Source organism: Musa acuminata, chromosome BXJ3-11 (assembly GCF_036884655.1).
Source record: "Musa acuminata AAA Group cultivar baxijiao chromosome BXJ3-11, Cavendish_Baxijiao_AAA, whole genome shotgun sequence".
In the NCBI taxonomy this organism is placed as follows: domain Eukaryota; kingdom Viridiplantae; phylum Streptophyta; class Magnoliopsida; order Zingiberales; family Musaceae; genus Musa; species Musa acuminata.
The window spans coordinates 7,819,925-7,841,312 of record NC_088359.1 but is presented as its reverse complement, the minus strand read 5'-3'; the positions used below and the strand labels follow the sequence as shown (position 1 = coordinate 7,841,312).

The following is a 21,388-nucleotide window of genomic DNA, read 5'->3' as shown; positions in this document are numbered from 1 at the left end:
TTGCTCTTCACGCAAGATCCCTTTTATATGTAATATTCGCTAAGCCAGAACTAAGAATCATAAACTGATGAGGACTTAAGCTTGGTTTTCCAACACTGTTACCTTAAGCTTACTTATTTCACTGCCCTATTTTCTGAAATATCAGAGCTCAGTAAAATTTTTGGGCTGCACCAATAGAATTCAGATATCAGTCAAAAGATCCTTCGTTTCCTTTGTATTTGGACACCAAAATTCGGCCATAAGAATTAAAAAAACAACACATGTTGCTCTATTCCATGACCTAGATCCAACGTACATAACCCCTTGCACCCATCTTAAAACCAAGAGATTCTACATCAATTTGTCATAGACAAGTCATTTCACAACTATGTTCCCCACTGGAAAAAAATAGGTACTAAATTAGCCATTGCATATACCTTTTATTAAGACATGGACTACCCGACAAATAATTATCAACTGTGACATGCTATATATACATCACAATGCATGATGCCTAAACACACATTGATAGGATATGGCACCAAACAAATCTCATGCAACACAAGATTTGTATTTTGCACCCACTCAACCTTTTATCGACAAATAATTATCAACTGTGACATGCTATATATACATCTCCATTGTTTGCAATTCATGTTGTAAACCTTCAATGCAGGAAGACAACCATGTTCCAAATTATATAAAAGATTTCAAGTGCATTGTGAACCAAATAGAGGAACTCAATTGCAAAATTGAGCATCAGAGGAGCCAAAATAGCAAAGCAGACAAGTTTGGGTGAGTTTGTCTGGATCATACGACTAACATAAGGTACATAGGAAATATTCTGATCAGAATTTGGTACCACACTTAAATTAAGAAGAGCTAGAGTGTACCATTGCACCAAATTTGAGCTTTTGGGAAACTGTCGTTGCTGATGATTTCAGAAGCCATATAGTGAATGGTTTAAGTAAAGGCATTTAAATGCCAAGGTTCTCCAAGCTCCCATCCTCGCAGCTTAACTGGACCTTGATGGATTCACGGCCACCAGCTTCAGGGTCATTGAGAACATCAGACATAAACTTGATGAGCGAGCACAGACCCCCCAAGAAATTATGATCGATGACTCCTTGCCCCTCCATCACATGAGCGAAATCCACAAGCTTCATACGGACCCCCGAGGATTTCCCAGCCTGCTGCCCCGCGGCTGCAACAGCCGCATCCTTCTCATACACCAGCAAGACAGATGCGGAGTAGAAGTGGAACAGAGTCTGCTCCTCGAACCACGCCTTGAGCTCCATCAGCTGCGCGAGGACGCCGTCCGGCCCGCCGTAGACGGCGGACGCGAGGGCGCAATCGGGCTTTTGATCGGGCGAGGGCGGATTGGCCGAAACGAACTGCCTCAGGACCCGGCGCACGTCCTCGACCATGTACCGCCTCACCGCGGCCCTGGAGGGGCGCCAGAACGCGTCGGCGCCCGCAGGATCCTGGATCTGGACGCCCGACACGCGAAAGCCGAGGGCGACGCTGGTGCTCTCGCGGTCCTTGACGATGCACTTCTGGAAGTAGTCTTCGGGGCAGTCGGGGGGCCACGTGCGGCCGCCGATCTTGAGGTCGATGAGAGAGGGCGAGCGGAGGCCGGCGAGGAGGTCGTCGAGGGCGAGATGGGGGCGCGGGCCGGAGGCATCAGAGGCAGGGAGGACGAGGGTGCCGTGGAAGCCCGGGAAGAAGGAGAGGATATGGGGAGGGACGGCAGGGTGAGAGAACAAGGAGGTGTAGAAGGCGACCTCGGCGTCGCCCCGGCCGTCGCCCTGGAGTGGCTTGTAAAAGATGCCGCAGCCATCGACCAGCGGACCCAGCTGCCCGTCCTGGGCCCGGTGGCCCGCCACCTGGTGCTCCGGCGGCTTCAGCATCGTGCTGGGTCGGGGACGGCGCGGCGATCACAATGTGTTAATATGGATGCTTCATTTTGGACGAGTGTATCATCTGTAAAGAGGATGCTTTCGAATCCAAGTTGTTTCATATACTTCTTCCTTTATCCTAAGCAAATACAAAATGCACAAAGAAAATGCATTCGGTTATATCAGGTAATTTTAATTATTGTTTATTCTAAACAAATGCATCACATGCAAAAAGACACGTCATCAGATGATTTCATGTTATGTTGCATCGAATAATTTCAGATGTTGTTGTCGTATTGTATTGGATGTCTATATGCTTCTGTCTTATACAGATATATCATACACAAAATAGATACACTCAACGGCCACTTTGGATTTTTTTTTTTTGATCTTATGTCAGTATATCATGTGCAAATAAGATATTTTAGGATGCATTGGGTATTTTATTATATCGAATGCATCCATACACAAAGGTGATTTCTTGGGTTGTATTATGCATGCTCTGTGATCATGGGAGATGTATTACACATAAATTAGATGTTATTCGGAATTCGAATCTTAGTGGGTGTAAAATATTTTTTTTCTCGAAGAAATGAGGTATATGTTAGGAAATATGAGGTAACATAATATGTGTATTAAAAAAAAAGAAAACAAAATTCTCTGTAGAAAAAGAAGGTTTCACTATCGTACAAAAGTTGATGTGTAAAAACCCACGAAACTAAAAAACTATGCGTAAGAGAATTACCTAGGGAGATTGAATCGTTGTTCAAAACTCTTCCTCGCGAGCACCATGTAATCAAGAAGAGGCTCCTCAAATGCTATCCACATGCCCCAAATAAGGGTTGCAATATGAGGAGGAGAGAGAGAGAGGAGAATATAAGGAGGTAGCCAAAAAAGAACCTCTAGCCTATGAGTCTTTGGTTTCCTCATATTTATAGAGGTTTCTTGTCAATTTAACCCTAATGGATCTTGCTATATTGGGTATTGAATCTCCATCCAACTACCCAAGCCTCTTAGATTAGTGTCTCTCTACCCAGTAATCTCTTATTAGCAATTATTGGATCTCATCTATATGATCGAATAACTCATGGACTTATTGGATATTCAATAAGATAGAGGCTCCAATGAATATCTCATATTCGAACCTCTATTCGTCTCAATACATGCCATATGTATGTGACTCTCTAGGCCCAATATTAAGCTGGTCGTGAGTCATACTTGTTAGAACTCTTTCTGGCTCAGTGAATTATTATCTCCATAATCATTTACTCGACTCATTGACTGCGAAGGTACTAAGTCACTACGTCGCAATCCCTAAACGATGTAGGAAAATTTAATCTTTTGGACATATCTATCCTCAGTTACCGTGTACCTATAGTCCCTCATCTATCTAATATCCTATACCGGATACGATACTGTCAAGCCTATACAGTTTCTATACGAGTCTCACTCTAATCGGATTCTCCCAAAGAACTTTTTTTCTCTCAATCCGAATGACCTTGGCTATGGATTTGTCAGAGCAAGAATACATAGGATATTCCTCTCATGACTTAATAACCCTCGTAAAGTTGACTACCACTCCCGATGACTGGCTATGCTAGATCTGGAACCTCAAGTTTGGTATTAAAGAGTGGAGTACTCATACAAGACATCTTTGATGTCTCAAGTCTAAGGACCAGATACACCACTAAGACGACGGGATCACTATCTGATAATAAGATGTCATCAACCATCCAACATTCCATGAGCGGATCAATCAGTGAACTTATTCTCCAATGAGCACCTATACTGTATTCATAATATACCTACATGAATAATTATGAAACCAACTGCATCCATCATATGGACAGGTATACAACACACACAGTCTGCCCAATTATCTCGATGTCCTTCTCGAGTAACCTATGACCGGGATTATTTAGGATCTGTGTCTAAAGGTGAATCAGTCTCATTATTATGATCTCATCATGATCCGATTCTCATTACACAGATCCATGAACATCACAATATATTAATGCAACAAGTAATATAAAGTGATAAAATATCAAATAATAATAATAAACAAAAAAAACTATATATCAAGTTGTCATCACTCTTTAATTGGCTCGTAGAACATCTATAACTAGTGGTATATTGGTAAGATTGAATTTGTGTAAGCACGACTTAAGTCGGTAGGACCCAATTGACCCAAGCCAAGTTAATTAACCAATTTGACATACCTAAACTAGTCAAGTCCAATTCACTCGAGCTGAGCTTCTCAAACAATTAGACTTGAACACAATTGATCATAATAATACTCTTATATATGTTATATTTTAATATTAAACACATAAAAATGATCGATACATATTGTTATGTTATCGTTAGCATAGTTTAGAAAGTGTTTCTTATTATATTCTCCTTTGATCATCCACTCCTTTCAATAGCCTTTGGTCAATCATATGACATGGGGAGATAACCTCACCTATAAAATAAAAATAATTCGTTTGATTAAAAAGATTTTTTGAACAAGAACGAATGCTTGATAAGAATACAAAATACTTTTGTCACCTCCTAAGACAAAGGAGTAGAGCTAACAACATCTAATCCATCAAGTTAAACAATGGAACCATCATTAAAAATATCGATAACATTAGAAATGCCTTCATCAAGTAGTTATAGACGAACTTTCCTTCCCTTTCTACCACCCAGCCTTCCTAGGCTCACTCGTCACCTATTCCGTCCTATTTCCACAATGGGCTCATGATTGAATTTTTCATCTCTGAAATTATAAAATCTTTGATAGATACACTGTAAAATTTTAGATAGATACACTGTAAAATCTTTGTGGGTCTCGAGAAGAGCCAAAGCCTTGATAGATACACTGTAAAATTTTAGATAGATCCCTTTGGGAGAACTCCAATTAACATTGGTGCATAATAAAATGGAATCTTCTTGATTATTCCCAGAGTAAAAAATTTCTTATGAAAACTCCTTTGCAAAAGACTTTGTATCTTTCGGACATTGAATTTTTTCCACAATTACATATCTTCTTGCCCAGTTTGAACTCAAGCTAGGATTCCACCAAACGTATATTCTCTAAGTGTATCTTAGCATAGAACTATTGGCACCTTGCTGAAATAAAACTCCATTACTACTTTTATTTCTTTGACATGGTTCTTAGTTGGAGAATGTATCAAATCTTGCCTCATAGCTCTTATAATAAATAGTCTTTAGTTGCTATGAAAGCACAAGAACAATTGTCACTTTTGCAACCCCCAATGCTAAATGGGAGCCAAATGATATAGAACCCTCTCCCTTATCGATGATAGAATTTTCAGCTCCCACCCTAAAGAGACCAAAAGATCCGTACTCGGATTGTTCAAAGTGATCACCTCCTGAAGATCACTTTTACAATGCTTTCTATGAGATCCATCCTCTCCTTTTACAAGTATAGATTTTCGTCTAACGAATAAGAAAAACAAACCAATGTTCAAGGGTTGCGCAAGCATCCCTCTACTATGCCCCTCCAGGCAGAAACCTAAGCCATTCTTGATAGCTTGAAGGCAGCTCAGCGAAACAATACCTCCAAATTCAAAATATTCATTGAATTGAAAACACTATCCAATATTTTCTTAAGTCATCATCCAACATCTCGAGAAATATACTCTATCTGCTAAGATATCCTCTACTATACAGAACAAATCTCAGTGACAGTGGACATACTATGAAAGATAACATGATCGATGGTTTCGACAAAGAGCTTCTCCTCGTTCATTTTGCCATGAAGCTTCCTTTTTATTTTTTGAGAGAGATTACTTATCAAGAGGCTCCAGTTCATATTTTAAGCCACCTTCATTTTGTCATACTCTTAGTCGTTTTTTTATATGTAACACTCGTAAGTTTACTTTCACATTAAAAACGAAAGAATGATTAAATTGGTTTATAAAGATTTGATGGGCTTACTATCATTAAATTAAGCTTAAATATCTTGAATTAATAGTTTAGACTCAATAATCTTATTGAATTGGATGATGATAAATAATATCATAGTCGACCTCCTATAAAAATAATGAGTTTAAGTAAAAATACACTATCGATAAATGGATAATTTATTTTTAAATAATTAAATAGTGACAAATGATATCATAGTTGATGTAGAATAGTAATAATAGAAATACACTACCCATGAATAATTTGATTCTAAATAATCGTAATCGTGGATGGAGAGTTGAATTGTAAGCAGATAAGATTATAATACTCCTAACCTTAACCCCACTAAGAGAAGGATTGAATTGATTTATAAGTGTTTGATATACGTACTATTATTAATTTAGAATCAAGCATCTTAAGTTAGTCAATATAAACTTAATAGATTAATTATCTTATTATGCCGAATTGTGAAGTTTCATAGATGGGTGGTCTTTGGTGTGGATTCAACTATATGGTAGTCATTTCCTTTCTAATACCCACAGATGCTCTTTTATTCTAAGATAATGTGTTCTTTCTTGTTCCTCGAAGAATGGAGCAGAGTGAATTGGTCATAGGAGACACAGCAACTTTGATGGACTAGCAACAGTCCTGAGACATCACCAAGCTGATAAAAGATGGTCTGATGAAAGCAGGCTTCTTCTGTTCAACACCAAAAGGTGTGCAGATAGATATGAATCAATCCTCTCTCTCTCTCTCTCTCTCTCTTTCTCGGCGGAAAAGAAACGCAGCGGTGATCGCTTTAAAGGGGAAATAATTGTAGGCTCTTCGTCTCTTTTAGTAAAAGCAGCCTGGCACTCCATGGATCAGTGGCTCTGCATACTTTTCTTCCCTTCGATCAAGGGTTCAAAGAAGAAAGGCAATTGAATGCAGGCGTTGACTGTCGTGATGATGGCACCGTCTGAACACCTGCGGAAATAAAATGTAGATTTTGATAAATCCTTGTGATCCGTTTGCAGCCATTTTAGCAGAATCTTTCCTTTCTATTCTTTCTGTCAAAGATTTGTAGCTTATTCTTTTTGTCAACACTAATTGAGTTTCATCATTAAACACGTACTATTTTTTGGTAAATTTTAGAAAAAAAAAGTATTTATTTTCAAAAATTTTCAATCGATTTTTTTTCTTATCAGTGCCTCCACTTTTCATATATTTCAAAATTCTTTTGATTGGCCATCCAAAGCAACCCAGTCGTTCTGTTCTATTGGATAGAATCGATTCAATTATAATATTTTTGATACATCAATAAAAATATTATAATTAATAAACAAAAACTTAAAATATAATATAAAAAATAGACATTCTTATTGATTTAAAAATAAAAATAAAAATTAAATTTTATGTAAATTGCTGTATTTCTGAATGTAGTTATAATATCTTTGCCATCTATACCAAAATATTGTAATGGGAACAACAACTCCTCAAAATATTTGGCGCGATCAGTGTCCGAATCTTAAAGCTTCAAGGCGTGGGGGCAGTTTTGTAATTTATGGCGGTGTCCTCATTTTCCTCGATCGGCTATCGCCTATTTGGCGCGGTTTCGCTTTTTTTAGCTACCAACAAAACCAACGATAACAACATTAATAATAATTCGTCTTCCCACCGCGCCTCCGCCATCGCGGAAGCGGAGCTCAACCTGTCGGCAATGAACCGAGAATCGGTGCTCCGCCCTGCCGGAATCGCTCACCTGTAGCTCCTCCGGTCACCGCCGCCTCCTCTTGTCGCCCTCCCGATGCCACTCCCGTCACCTCATCGGACGTGATCCCCAGCATTTGCCGGACAATTCTCGGGGAGAGGCCCGGTCTAGGGTTTCTCCCTCCCAGCCTCATTCCCTTTTCTGCGTTCGAGGTGATGATGCCGCCCCCGTTCGTTGGTTCGTTCGTTGGTTCTTCTTTCTACTTTCCTCAAGTTAGTTATCACCTAATTTTGATTCTTTTCCCTGCCTGGAATTCTGCCTTCTTTCTTAAATCTAATTATTCTGTCTCCGTGATTATTATTGGTTTTCGGGGACGAGAATTCTATGTAATCCTTCGGGTTCAGAGATTATTTGTGTGGAAAGGTCATGTGTTAGGTCTTCGAGATCATTTCAGCATCCTTACTTTCATTTTCCATCGATTTGTTTGTTTTCGCTCGAAAAAGAAGAAGAACAAAAAAAAGGGAATAATTTGATGTTGTTGTCTTTTGATATGACAACGTTTTGGTGACTAGAACAAACTGACATTGGCTCTTTGATCTGTTTACTTGTCCATGCCACTGGAGGATCAGAAATTGTTGCAGATTGCAATGCAGGATTACGTTTAACCGTAGTTGGTTTTCTCGTACCTGAGGATCTGGTAGCATGCAGAGCAAGATGCACGGGAAATCTTTACCACGTCATGTCTCTGAATCGAAACGAATGATCGTTGAGACAAGTGGTCCGTCTAAGCGGCTGTATCAAGTGTGGAAAGGAAGCAACGTAAGGAATCTCCAACGTCATGCTTTCTGCTATGATTTTTCTTGTTTTTGAAACTTGACTTGTTCTGGTACAGTCGAAGGGATATAATGCCAAAATAACTTTAGATGTTAGATCATTCAATCTCCATTTTCTTTTCATTGCTAAACCTGCTAATTGCACTTTTGGAAGAGAAATTAATTATCTCTTTTTTGATACTCTACAGAAATTCTTTCTGGGAGGGAGACTTATATTTGGTCCAGATGTGAGATCTCTGATGCTCACAATACCTCTTATCGTAGTTCCAGTTATCCTCTTTTCAGTATTTGTTTCACAGAAGCTGATTAATGAGTTCCAACATCAACTTGGGAAATTCATTGTAGCTTTTGCTGTTCTCTTTGCCTCATATGTGAGTGTACTTTTCTTATCACGTTTAATATCAGTGTCATAGCTTCAGACAAATGTAATTTGTGTTAAACTTAGGATCATTATAATAGAAATGATCGATATCCTTGAGCCCAATATATCGGTTACCAAACCCTTCATTGCTGAAGAATAAGAATACCATCAGAATCTTCAAGAATAAAAATCAACATAAATTGTGGAGTACTTAATTTAGCTTGGACATGTTATAGTTCATATGATGGATTATGCTACTCGAATAGCCATTGAGTTGGCCAGTAAAAATTTATAGGCACTTGAAACCTAGTTGGCTAACTGTGGATCTTCTTTTGACTGTTAATATTACCATGAAGGTCATCCATTTTGTCTTAGTGCAAAAATTTAGGAGGCTGTTTTTCTCGGACTGATGTCAAGTCAATGTACGATTTGCATTGTCTTGGGAGAAGGCTTGGCTGATAGAAGAATATATTCTTGAAGGAACATAATTGAGCTTCTATTACTTGCTTTTCTATATTCTTGAAGGAATATATTCTCTAAAAGTTACATTATAGTGTTGTCATGGAGCCCCAAAATCAGAAACTGCAAATTTCAAGGATCTGTGTGATGGAACCTTAAAAACAGCTTTACATATCCTATACATGAAACCGAATTATATAGTAAATTCAATCTTAAAGGATCTCCTAAAAGAGCCCTAAGAATTTTTTATCCCGAGAAATTAGAATACCAAGCATGTTAACCCCCCAAAATGCTAAAAATTCATACGGAACAAGCCAAAACTAATCAGCATTTCAAACTCTGCCCAGAATATGCTACCGGTTGGATTGCAGGAGTGCTGATGATGTCAATACATGTGGAACTTTATGTTTGCCATAACTTTGTTATTATGATTAATGGATAATATTGGCAGTGTTGGTCTGTGGTATGTACAGGACATTGTTATTCTCTTTCTTACTTCTGGCAGAGATCCTGGAATTGTTCCTCGTAATGCACGTCCTCCTGAACCAACAGATAATGGTAATTCCTCGCTCAGGTTATCTTCAGAGTTGTCAGGGATTTATGGTGGCTCAAGTTTACCACCAACCAAAGATGTATTTGTAAATGGCACTATTGTGAAGGTCAAGTATTGCAATACATGCATGCTATATCGCCCCCCTCGTTGCTCCCACTGCTCTATCTGCAACAACTGTGTGGAGCGCTTTGATCATCATTGTCCCTGGGTTGGACAGTGTATTGGAAGAGTATGAATTTTCTTTTTCTTTTTCATATACTACCCTTTCCGTAGCTTTCTTTTTTTTTCCTGTTAAATTATCCATGGATTAAGTGCAAGTTCTTTTTAAATTAGATTTGATGCCAAGCATCCTGAGCTCATGAGAGTTTTAAGGTGTTAGTATTTTTGTGCCTGATTAATGACATTAAATCCCTGAAGTCCACATGAGTTAAATTATACTTGGCAGAAAAGAGGTACTGAATAACGTTGGTGTCTAAACACTTACGCAATACTCAATAAAGCAACTTAGTATGTCTCTTAATTTATAAATTACTGTTCTGATGTCAAATTTTGGTACTACTTTTTTTGAACAATTAGTACTTCAAAAATCCTCAAGTCTTATAGTTTGAGCATGAATATTTCAGGAAATTCGATATAACTCATGGATGCAACATAGGAGGGGAAGAGACACTATTATCATAGCTCCATGTGATTTATAATTAGGGATTTGAATTCATATTTTTTAAGCCATATTAGATGGAAAGTGATGTGCTGTAGTGATTGAGACATGACAAGGGGACTTGGATCAGTTTAGGCATGCTGGTTTTAAAGATTTTTTTGGACTAAACATAGAGTTCTGATTGCAGACTTGACTGATTTTAAAGTAAGTTTAAATCTGATCCTGTCAGCCCTCTTTTGGGTTTTGGGGATTTTAACTTTATAGTGTTTCCAGCTAGAATTGCCTTGTTGCTGCTATTTTTCCATGGGGATGACAGACAAACTAGGAGAGGTTGGAGCTGAACATAAAATGAGGATGGAGGTAAATACATTTGTGTTTTTTGTCCGACTATGTTTTCTTTTGGATGTTGCTGATAACCCGTCTCTGCACTGTCATTGACAGTTGTTGTCAGACTAATCCATATGACACTCACTCGTCGCACTTTTTCACAAAGAAAACAACCTACTTGAATGATTGCAAAGCAAAATGTCTTGGTTATCCACAAACACAATTTTTGGTGGACAAAGAAAAACATAATTTGCACTGAAAATATTCGAACTTTATCAACAACCAGAAAGCACAGTGCCGCAAAGGACGTAGGATTAGGGAAAGAGAAAACTGTCCCAGGAACTCTTGACAAATGCAAAGTGATTGGTTTAATCATTGGTGGTTATTTTGAAGTTACTAGATGGGAAAGGATCCCTCCTATGTGATCCAATGGTCCTCAGGGGTTGAAATAATTATCAAAAAGTTGCCATAGTGTTTTCTACTGTCAACCCAATGCTAGCCTGTGGTAAGCAAAAATCTTCATCATGCCACTATAAAATTGGTTCTTGCACTGTTGTGATGGGAACTATAAAAGACTCGTTTTAGCATAATCTTTTTACGTGGTAAATAGGGGTTGTTGCTACTTAGAAACTTTACATTTGAGAGCCTAACCGTTGGTTTTCAAATAATTGTTACTTACATTGGTGTGTTTGTGGAGGTTTACTGTGCTGTATAAATTGCACGTTCCAGGCCTATTGTCAGTTGACACAATTGTGCCTGCGAAAATGAAAATCTTATTTATAGATCTTGGAAGCAAACACTAGCTGTTTATTTTCACATTCATTATAGGGTCTCATGGGCTATCGTGGACTTGGCAGTGAAGTTTAGGTCTAGCTGGAGCAGAGTCTTAGCCCAATACAACTCGACTTCACAAATGTCTGAGCGAGGTTTGGACCCAACAAAAGAATCCTAGATTGTGTCATCCTTGACTTGCTATTGTGCAAAGTTTCAATTACTATTATTCATTGGTGGTGGCATTTATGGGATTCCCTAGCCCTTCTAAGTTCTAGATAGCCTCTCCACTTTGTGCCCCTAAATTTGTGAGTCATGATAGTCACAATCCTCCTGATGTTGTCGTCAGCTTCCTAAGTGTTGGAGATGTTAATATGATGGAGGGATGAGAATCTTAGTGTCGGTGTTGGTTGAGGTTGTTTTCTTCTTCCAGAAACATTACCAGTCCAAGTTACAAATTTATTTGCTGGAGTCTGTACTGCTTCCATTTTTCTTTAAGAAGGATCTTTTTTTATTGTCAACAAACTCCTTTCTCTTGTGCAAAGCCTGATGATAGAATTTTTTTTTTCCCCCTCCTTCCCTATCCACTAGAAACACCTATTGATCTAGCATAAAAGAAACACAAAGCAACACTGGACAAAATTGTTAAACTTAGTCCTATCGACTATCTAGTGGCATGAGCAGCACCCATAGGAATGGAGGTATCCTCAGAAGCAACCTCGTTATGATCCTGACTACAAGGTTTTCTTCTATTGCTTCTACAGTGGTGGAGAATAGTGTACAGATGGAGGGATATGTATGGGGGAACAGAATGTTAGCCATCTTATCTCTAGAGCTTATTCTTGACCATTCATCATTTTAGATGGATGGTTTAAACTAAGCAATTATTAAAATTATGCACTTTTATTGGCTTGAGCAAGGCCATGTTGGCTTCTGTCCGATTCTGCTATTATGCTGAACACATTTATTTCAAGCTCCAGCCTGGTCAGTTGTTGGCACAGATTTTGCTAGCATAAAATTTCATTGTTCCCAACTTTTACTTCCAAAGAGAAGAATATATGCAGTCAAATACTGTCTTGATGTCATACTAGAGGTAGCTATTTCTTTACTTTATCAAAAAGTAGCAGGTTTGTTCTTCAAGGTTTGAAACTTTTCATCAAAGGATTAATTTCTTAAGATGAAATGATAACAAACTTCTGATTGTATTTTTGTTCTGATTCACCTTGCATTATTCAAGTACCATTTGTACCTTTGCATGACATTACTCTTACCACCATGCTTCTCCGATGACATATAATCTAGTTAATTAAAAAAGAAAAGCATTAAATCATCAATTAAATACAGACACCACATTTTTCATCTTTATGCCTCACTTAGATTCATTTTTTTATTCAAGCAGAGGAATTATCATTTCTTTTTTATGTTCGTGTCCTCCACGACCATCCTGTGTCTATATGTCTTTTCCTTCTGCTGGGTTAACATCAAAATGATTATGGACGCATATGAATGCAATCTTTGGGGAGCTGTTGTGAAATCACCTGTTTCTGGCTTTCTCATCATTTATACATTCATAGGAGCTTGGTTCGTTGGAGGCTTGACAACCTTTCACATTTACTTAATTTGCAGCAACCAGGTTTGCTTTTTCTTTCTCAAGTCATGGATAGCTGGTCTGTTTTGTATACTGCACTTACATAAACATTAATGCTTGAACTCATTGTGCTTGCAGACGACATATGAGAATTTTCGATATCGCTATGATGGCAAAATGAATCCCTATAACCATGGGTGTTTTCATAATGTGAAGGAGGTCCTCTTCTCAGGAATTCCCAAGTCGATGAATAATTTTCGAGCAAAGGTGATAGAGGATTCAGCCAGGTTCACCTCATTACATTCTACAGGGCAAGTTATGCCTCCAGATCTGTCAAAGCCAAGCTTCGACCTCGAGATTGGTGTGAAGAGGCATACTGTGTCTACGGAGGAGCTTGAAGACATACAGAACCAATTCGAGATCAGGCCGTTGGAAAGATGCAACACCCAATCATCACATTCGATCTGGACTGACGACAAAGGTAATTGGGACGATGAACTGGTTGCTGGATTTGGAACCAAACACAATTGGGAAAGAACACATGATATAGAAGCATCGTCTGCTGAATTTGGAACAGAAAGTGGATTCGGCGACACGTTTCATTCAGAAGCAGCAACGTAGTTGCTAATCAAGCTAGGCGGAATCCAATCTAGGAGTTGATGGACTTGGAATGAAGCCTTTGTCTGAGTCGAGCTGCGAAAAGCAGGTGCCTGTAATCTTCACTCTTGCTCCGAGGGCTTCCGACAGGAGTAATATGATGCTGTATCAACTGTATACTGTAGTTGACCTCAATTTAAAGATGTTTGTAAGGGTCTGCATGAGTCGCTAATTTGTTGGTAATTTTATCTTTCTATTTTTGTTGTGCACCTGTAGAACTGACATGATTCTTAAACTGCTCAAGGCCAGGGTGAAGTAAAACTTGATAATTGTGGATCTTTCTTTATAGACTATGTGCCATCATCCCGACCAAAATCATTGAGCTGGAGAAAGACGGATGAAAGATCTGCATGAACCAAAAGGTATAATCAATCTCTACTACAGGTGTAAGCTTCAAATCTTGTGTTTCCACCTTATTCTCGCTTGTTGATGTTCACCAAAAAGCCTAATTTTTGCATATTACTGCTAACCTACAGGAAAAGACGAAATGTTAGATTAGAGCCAAAGAACTAAGGGGGAAACAGATGATGCATGCATTGGACCATTCTGGGGTTCCTCTCCAACAAAAGTTTCTCTAAGCCTCTGGTTGAAGAGAAACCTTTGAGGGAGAGAGATCCAAGAAAACCATGCTCCTTTTTTTTTTGTCTTTCCTATGATGTCTTCCATTGGAGGTCTGTCTATATGGGTATTTATAGGCCACATAGCACCGGCCTAAGGATTAGAAATAATAGCCTGTGGAAAGTGATGTGTTGTTCACATCCCCCCTTCTTTTTTTTTTTGTCTATCACAACCTTATCCTCGTTTTGCCTCCACATAAGAAAACTCCAAGCTGTGGCTATTCACCTCATCAAAAGGGCGAGGACTGTGGCCTGTGGAGAGCCACATCCGCCCTACGCGCCTCTCTACGCACGCCAAGTGACAACGGCTATAGTTTGTACTTTGTGGTGTTCAACCCATGACTCATTGCTGGAATCATCGAGTGAACGACATGCAGTGAATGTGAAGTCTCGGCAAAGACAACAAACATACATACATGCATTTGACCAATACTGCAAGCTATAATTTTTTTCTTCTTTTTTTATACAGAAATAGAACAAAAATAGATTGATTATTTAATCAATCTATTACAAGCTACTCCTCATCAAATTATAAAATACATTCCAACTCCGATGGCTAATTATTTTTTCAACCATTAGTAATATGACCAATATTTTAGCAAAAGATGCAGTTTAACGTGCACTCTTATTACCCTTTCTAGAGTTTTCCTTTCGTAAATTGTCTCACTAGGTTAGAGATTTGTTTTGTACAGTTTGAAAAGAAACTAAGGTGGTTGATCCTTCTTATTGTTTCCGAAGAAAAAAAAATTAAAATAATAAAATAGAGATTAATAATCAATAATATACTATAAAATCTTTACAAGATTAATATGATTCGATAAATCTTTATTTACATCCGTAGATAAAATTAAATTCTTTATCATGTGAAATCAATTATGAGACATTTGAATTATTATCACTCGAGTACAAATTTCTTACGTACTCTCTCACATAAACTTTAAAAAATTTATATATATTTCTCTCTCTGTTTCTATAAATTCTAGGTAGCATATTCTACAACACTTATAGAGAAACCCAAGAGTATTTCTCACATCTTGTTCTCTTTCATTAAAATCTAAAAAATACATCAGATAAAAAATAAATTCTTAATTATCAATTTTTCTTGTACTAGAATTTTCTATTCCCCCTGGTGATGATGAGTTTTAAAAATTATAAAATATTTATCAACACTTATTTAATATTTTCACAATGTATTCATTCTCCGTCAGTCTCCACCTCAAGTCTTCTTAATACTAGCCGATCACGCTTGTCTCAACCCAATTTTAATAGTCATCGACTCTGTTTCCTAGTAGTTCCCTGAGGAGGAATGTAGGAACATATTTTTCTGATCACGCTCTTTCTAAACCATCCAACAGGACTTTGTCTAGAATAAAATTTGACCCCATACCTCCTTCAACTACAATAAATGGTATGTATAGGTCGGTAAATAATGGAGGAAGGAGCACATTTATCTCTGAAAACTACATCATTTCTGGACATCCAGTACCTCCGTGCAATGATGGTTCTAAGAGACTAGTAATCTAGAGAAGATGGTTAATCTATATCAGATTGGTTCGTGAGATCTGTGTACAAATTAATTTTTTTTATTTGAGACTATTTTCTTCAAGGTAATTTGTTTAAGCCTATGTCCAAGTTGAATGAATCGACATTTGATTCATTCAACTTTGACATGTACTTTGAATGAGCCGACACGAAGTAGAAGTTTCGACAAGACTTTCCTCCCTGCCTCAACGAATCATACACGTCGTTGACGATCGGAGGAACTCTTGCTGGCCACGACCAGCAGCAGCAGATACACCCACTCCCTGCCGGAAGAAGTGCCCGCTGTTACCAACGTGCAGAGTTGGATCATCTGTTTCTTCTTCGCTGTCGAAAGACGAAGTTGTATGGCGATTCAAAATGTCCGAGTCTAAATTAACAATGGCTGTGCTATTTCAGTATTGCATTTAAACCGAAAAATTCAATATATTCGAACACAGTCTTGATTGCTTTTGCTCTATCTATCCTTCCTTTCCGTTGTTCATGGTGAAACAGCACATCTTTCTTTTTTGCTTTGATGATCTCTTTTGCGCTGTAGGAATAATGAGCTGACGTTAAGCTACTAAGTCTGTGGTTGGCATGGCATTTTTGGTCTGTCAAGTGCTTGTGCCCATCCATCCACGATTCCTGCGTCCTGGAAACTTATGCTTTTCCTTAGCCACTCACTGGATTCAACTTAATTTGGGCAATCCATGTCAAATCTAATTCCTCTTTCTGCTGTAGAAAGCTTATCTTATTGTCGTGAGAAAATTCTCCTCCGGCACCTGTTGGCCTCCGTTCCTCACTCTCTTTCCCCAGTCACCAGCTTGATGAAAAGATATATACCATCTTCTTGACCATGCATCCGTAGATTTATGAGCGCTGCTATTGATTTATTAATAAATTAAATTTGATTAGTTTAAAATATTTTATGTATATAATAATATTTTATATGAAAAAATAATAATTTCATTCTTTATTGAAGATCGGAAGTGATAGGAATAATTAGTCTCGTATTGGTTGAAAAGTAAACAAACCAAAAACTTATTAGCCCTCCGAGTCATCCTTCTCAAATACGTATTTTGGAGCTCATGAGTTCTGAAAGGGTAAAATCGTGTAGGTACGTGTATCGTCTAAAGTGGACAATTCCTCGTGAGCCTATTATACTAATGAGGACAAAACCTGACTTATCATATTGACACTAGAAGGAGGGTCCTAAGCCCTTGACTCTCCTATAGGGGGAGCATTGATGAGGATATTTAGTTTCACATTGATTGAAAAATAAGAGAACTAAGAGTTTATAAACCCTTGGGGTTATCCTTATCCTTAGAAGTATTTTTTAGAACTCACGAGTTTCAAAAAGATAAAATAATATATTCATCGACCAAAATGAATAATTACTCATGAGCCTGTCACACCAATAACAATAAGAATATTTATTTTATTTTTCAAATCAAGTCCGAATTGTTATTTTTTTTCAAAGGAAACATCTAATTTTTTTAAATTTATTTTGTACACTTTAATCCATGTATATTTCCATTCAGAAGTGTGGTAGTTAATTTTTTTATTATATTTTAGTTTTGTTCCAAAACAAAAATCATCAATTTGTATCTGGATAGTTTCTTTCAGAAGCATGTGAAGCTTCAGGCAAGATGTTCATCTTTTATCTTATAGTAGGAACTTGAAGTTCTTGAACCTTAGTCCTACATTGAGTGAGGGATTTCTCCCTTTAACTTTTTTTCCTTACAAGTTTCATTAAAAGATTAAAAAGTAAGGTTTGCCCAACCCCATTAATATACACTTGAATTTGATAAGTTAGATTTAGGAATGATATATATTTGATTTATTTTATAACAAATCACCCATGTCTACAGTAATTATCGTTGGATAATTATAAAATTATCCATTTACCCGGGGCCAAGTGCCGCCGGAGTGTGTACTATGCGTTAACGTGGCATTCACCGACGTGTCGACCGAGTGTGCGCCACGTGAGAGCTTGCACCACTCGCTACTATATTTGTATATTGCCATACGACACTTGCTTATTTGTTGTGTATAATTAATTACAAATAAGCCACTTCCTACTTAACACGGAGGGGTGTTAACACGGAGGGGTGAAAACAAAATACACCAAAAATTCTGAAAAATAATAAAAAAAATAAAAGTCTTCAGAATCTTTACGATTAAAAGAATCATCTCAGTTATATGTTTGGTGACTCCTTGATGACAGTTGCGCATGCGGTTGAGGAATAATAGGCTTATGATAGTATGCAATATCTAATTTTGATTTAATCAAAGATTATTTTATTATTATATCTCCGACACTTATTACAATAAATGCTCGCTGTAGAAAGGCAGAGTTATACCATGAGCAAACTCCTAGTGGAAACAAACGGACATATAGCTGATGCGGGCCATGGGCAGAAAGCATGTATAGCTGCCACGGCTGGTCTCAGTGCGGAGACGAAGGATTCTTGTGGCCATTGCTGGCGAGATTGATGTGCACGCCCGGGCTGCCGTGGGCGCAGGAGGTGTTGAAGAGCAACGAGTTGTTGACACTCTGCACGTTGCTGTTCACCAGCGACAACATCGGCTGCTGCTTGGTTGCGGCCTTCGTCACCTTTTCCTCGGCGTACGTCTTGTCTTCCGTGTTCTTCACGTCCTCAACCTGGGATTCGCTTTTCGCGTAGTGAACCTGCTGCCTTCTGCTCTGGTAACTGTAGGAGGAACCGAGATCCATGAACGCTCCGACGTTGTGTCCTGCAATGGTGATGGCCTTCATCTTGCGGATATCCTTCTTCTCGAGGGGAGAAGGAGAAGGGAATGCTTTCATGTCGGTGGGCTGTGCGCTGTGCTTGGAGGAGTCACTGTGGTTGCTGCTGCGGCTGTTCTTTTGCGCCTCCACGACGCCGATGCTGGAACCGTTGGCGCCACTTTTCTTGGCGTTCTCTTGCTCGACTGTGCGCTTCGGTTCAGGCTCCGGATGTGGCACCGGAGTAGAAGAAGGCGGCCGTGTCGAGGTCATCCTGGAGGGCGAGGATGGTGGAGGGGAGGGAGTCTGGATCACCTTGGGAGACTGGGGAGGCGTCGGCGACCGGGCCGCCGCCGTCGCCACAGGCCTTGGCGACGGTGGGCGCTGTGGTGTTGGCGGGGCCACTGGTTGTGGTGATGTAGGCTGTGCCGGTAGTGCGGTCTGAGGCAATGCCCGGGGCTGAGTTGGCGGTGGTGGTGGATCTGATGCTAAAAGTGGTGACCTACCAAGGGCTAGCGATGCTTGGCGAATTGGCGGACCTCGAGGAGGCAGCGCCGGCTGGGGCGGCGGAGCTTGAATCTGCGGCTCCATTCGGGCCTGCGAGGCCAGTCGGAGCAACCACGGTCGGCCCGCCGGAGGCTGGTTCGCCATCTCCCTCGCCCTGTGTCACTCGGGGGGATGGTGACATGAAGGGCTCCCCGCAGTCCTCTTTGTAGGTGGGGAGGACTGAGGAGACGTGTGAAACAGCTAATATTAAACTACGGCAAAAGGCAACGAATCAGATACTTCCAACAGCGGAAGGAAAAGGGAGATGTGATGTAGATGTTCTCCAAAATGCATAAGATTGGTATCAAGTCATCGTGGAAAGCTGAAGAAAGGTGGCGTTCTGTGCATGGTTCCTTTACGTAGCAGCAGCTCTGCAAAGCTTCCGATGAACCGCTCAAACGTGCACACTCCAGTGTCGGTAAAGGATGAGGCCATGGTGCCTCCTTTGGAGCTCGGAAAGACTGGGTTGTGTAGGCCGAACAAGACACCGCGTGCCCTCCAGCCGATTTCTCGGGGGAATCTGGCATTGATGCTGTTCTCGAACTCGTTCTGCCGTTGACCTGCAGGAGGTGGAGGAGTCGCATCGCCTGATGTATGACGTGTCCTTTCTTTTTTTCTCTGTGCTGGGGGCGCAGCAGAAAACGACTGGGTGATGCATCAGCACGGACATTGATGGAACAGACGGACATAAAAAGAGGAACTCTTTCCCTCGAGCACAAGTCGATCCTCATCACAGAAGTGATCGAGAACAGTTCTTATAAGATGCTAAATTCTGTCCTATAATCTTCCAGATTAACATATATTTTTGGTCAAATTTAACTCCATTTTGTGAATGGGAATTATTTGGCTCAATTTGAAGCCACCATTTCTCGGTGAAAATAAATAAGCTTTAATGGAAAAAAAAGTAAAATAAAAAGAAAAGAATGGAATAGAAACGACACGATAGATTCTTCATGTCCTTTGCCTCTTAGTTGTTGTTGCTTGTAGTTTGAGGTTATATTGCACCAAAAGAAATATATAAAGTATTGGGAACAACTATTGTAGTAAAGTAATTCATTTCATTCTTTATGTATCAAAATGATTTTTATTCAAAATATTAACTTGTTACTGAAAGTAAATGTAAAGTAAATATTTTACATGAAAAACTTAATACGATAAAAATCACGGGACCGTAGTCTACTTCGAACCTCTACTATTATCAATAATGATAACATGTTTGTAATAAGTCTTCTTCAAAATAACTATAGGAACATAATAACATCAAGAATATAGATCTTAATTCAACAATAACATATTATCATCACTATACATTTCATCAAAGAAAATATTTAGATCTCACCAAGTAGGTATATCAAAAAAGTATCTCAAAGTGGACAAATCATATATCGGAACCGTTAGAATTGTAGAACTTGTTGTAAGGATTCTCCTCATAAAATTTAAGCCAAAACCGATGAAATTTACCCGCTTGATCGTCTAGCAAAAACCTCAAACCTAACTTTCTCTCTCCTCTCTTTCTTTGTCTTTTCGGTTCATTCGCTTCTGTTCGTGCACATCTCCACTTCCCTTTTCTTTCTTTTTTTTTTTATAAATGATTAGATTTGGGCTCAATGGTCGTATTATCCAGTCCAAGCTCACCTATAGGTTGAACTCAATAATTCTCTCCCTCCAGCTCATTTGGTGGGCTATACTAAGCCCGCTCTTTATCTACATGTTTCAAGTTTCTCCTCTAAGTAAAGACTTTGTCAATATATCTGATCCATTCTCATTGATATACACATTTTTTAAGTGTAATTTTTTCATCTCAATCACATCACAAATCTAATGATATCTTAAGTCAATATGCTTCGATTTAGAATGGTATATTGAATTCTTAGAGAGGTAAATGAAATTTTGACTATCATAATAAATAGTATATCCTTCCTGTTTCAAGCCATTGCTTATAGAAACTTTTTCATTCACAAAGCTTCCTTGCAGGCTTCGATAATTGCTATGTATTTTTCTTCAATGGTTGATAGAGTAACACAATTCTATAACTTAGACTGCCAAGAGACTATTCCTCCTGCAATGTCATCAAGAATCTCGAAGTGGACTTCCTAGAATCAGTATCACCTACCATGTCTGTATCTGTGTACCCTTCTAACATAGGACCACCACTATCAAAACATAAACACAACCAGAAAGTGCCTCTTAGACATTTTAATATTCATTTCACTATTGTTCAATATTCCTTACCAAGATTAAAGATAAATCGATTGACAATTGCAACTAC

The 21,388-nt window shown here is 38.8% G+C and overlaps 3 protein-coding genes and 1 long non-coding RNA gene across 4 annotated transcripts; 1 reads left to right on the top strand and 3 right to left on the bottom strand.

Annotated features, from left to right (window-relative positions):
• Positions 1-650: 650 nt before the first annotated feature.
• On the bottom strand, positions 651-1,990 carry LOC103971160 (inositol polyphosphate multikinase IPK2). The gene has a single exon (XM_009385118.3). It carries the CDS (start codon positions 1,887-1,889, stop codon positions 957-959), a length of 933 nt encoding a protein of 310 aa, XP_009383393.2. The 5' UTR covers positions 1,890-1,990; the 3' UTR covers positions 651-956.
• A 5,451-nt stretch (positions 1,991-7,441) lies between these two features.
• On the top strand, positions 7,442-13,891 carry LOC103971158 (probable protein S-acyltransferase 6). Its single transcript, XM_009385116.3, has 6 exons — positions 7,442-7,691; positions 8,109-8,298; positions 8,501-8,683; positions 9,606-9,914; positions 12,841-13,074; positions 13,168-13,891. Exons 2-6 carry the CDS (start codon positions 8,182-8,184, stop codon positions 13,648-13,650), a joined length of 1,326 nt encoding a protein of 441 aa, XP_009383391.1. The 5' UTR covers positions 7,442-7,691; positions 8,109-8,181; the 3' UTR covers positions 13,651-13,891.
• On the bottom strand, positions 13,208-14,344 carry LOC103971159 (uncharacterized). The gene is made up of 2 exons (XR_670674.3): positions 14,099-14,344; positions 13,208-14,032 (listed from the first exon to the last, which is right to left on the bottom strand). It is a non-coding gene; the product is annotated as an uncharacterized LOC103971159 (long non-coding RNA).
• A 3,758-nt stretch (positions 14,345-18,102) lies between these two features.
• LOC103971157 (vegetative cell wall protein gp1) lies at positions 18,103-19,352 on the bottom strand. The gene has a single exon (XM_009385115.3). It carries the CDS (start codon positions 19,222-19,224, stop codon positions 18,274-18,276), a length of 951 nt encoding a protein of 316 aa, XP_009383390.2. The 5' UTR covers positions 19,225-19,352; the 3' UTR covers positions 18,103-18,273.
• Between the last annotated feature and the right edge of the window lie 2,036 nt (positions 19,353-21,388).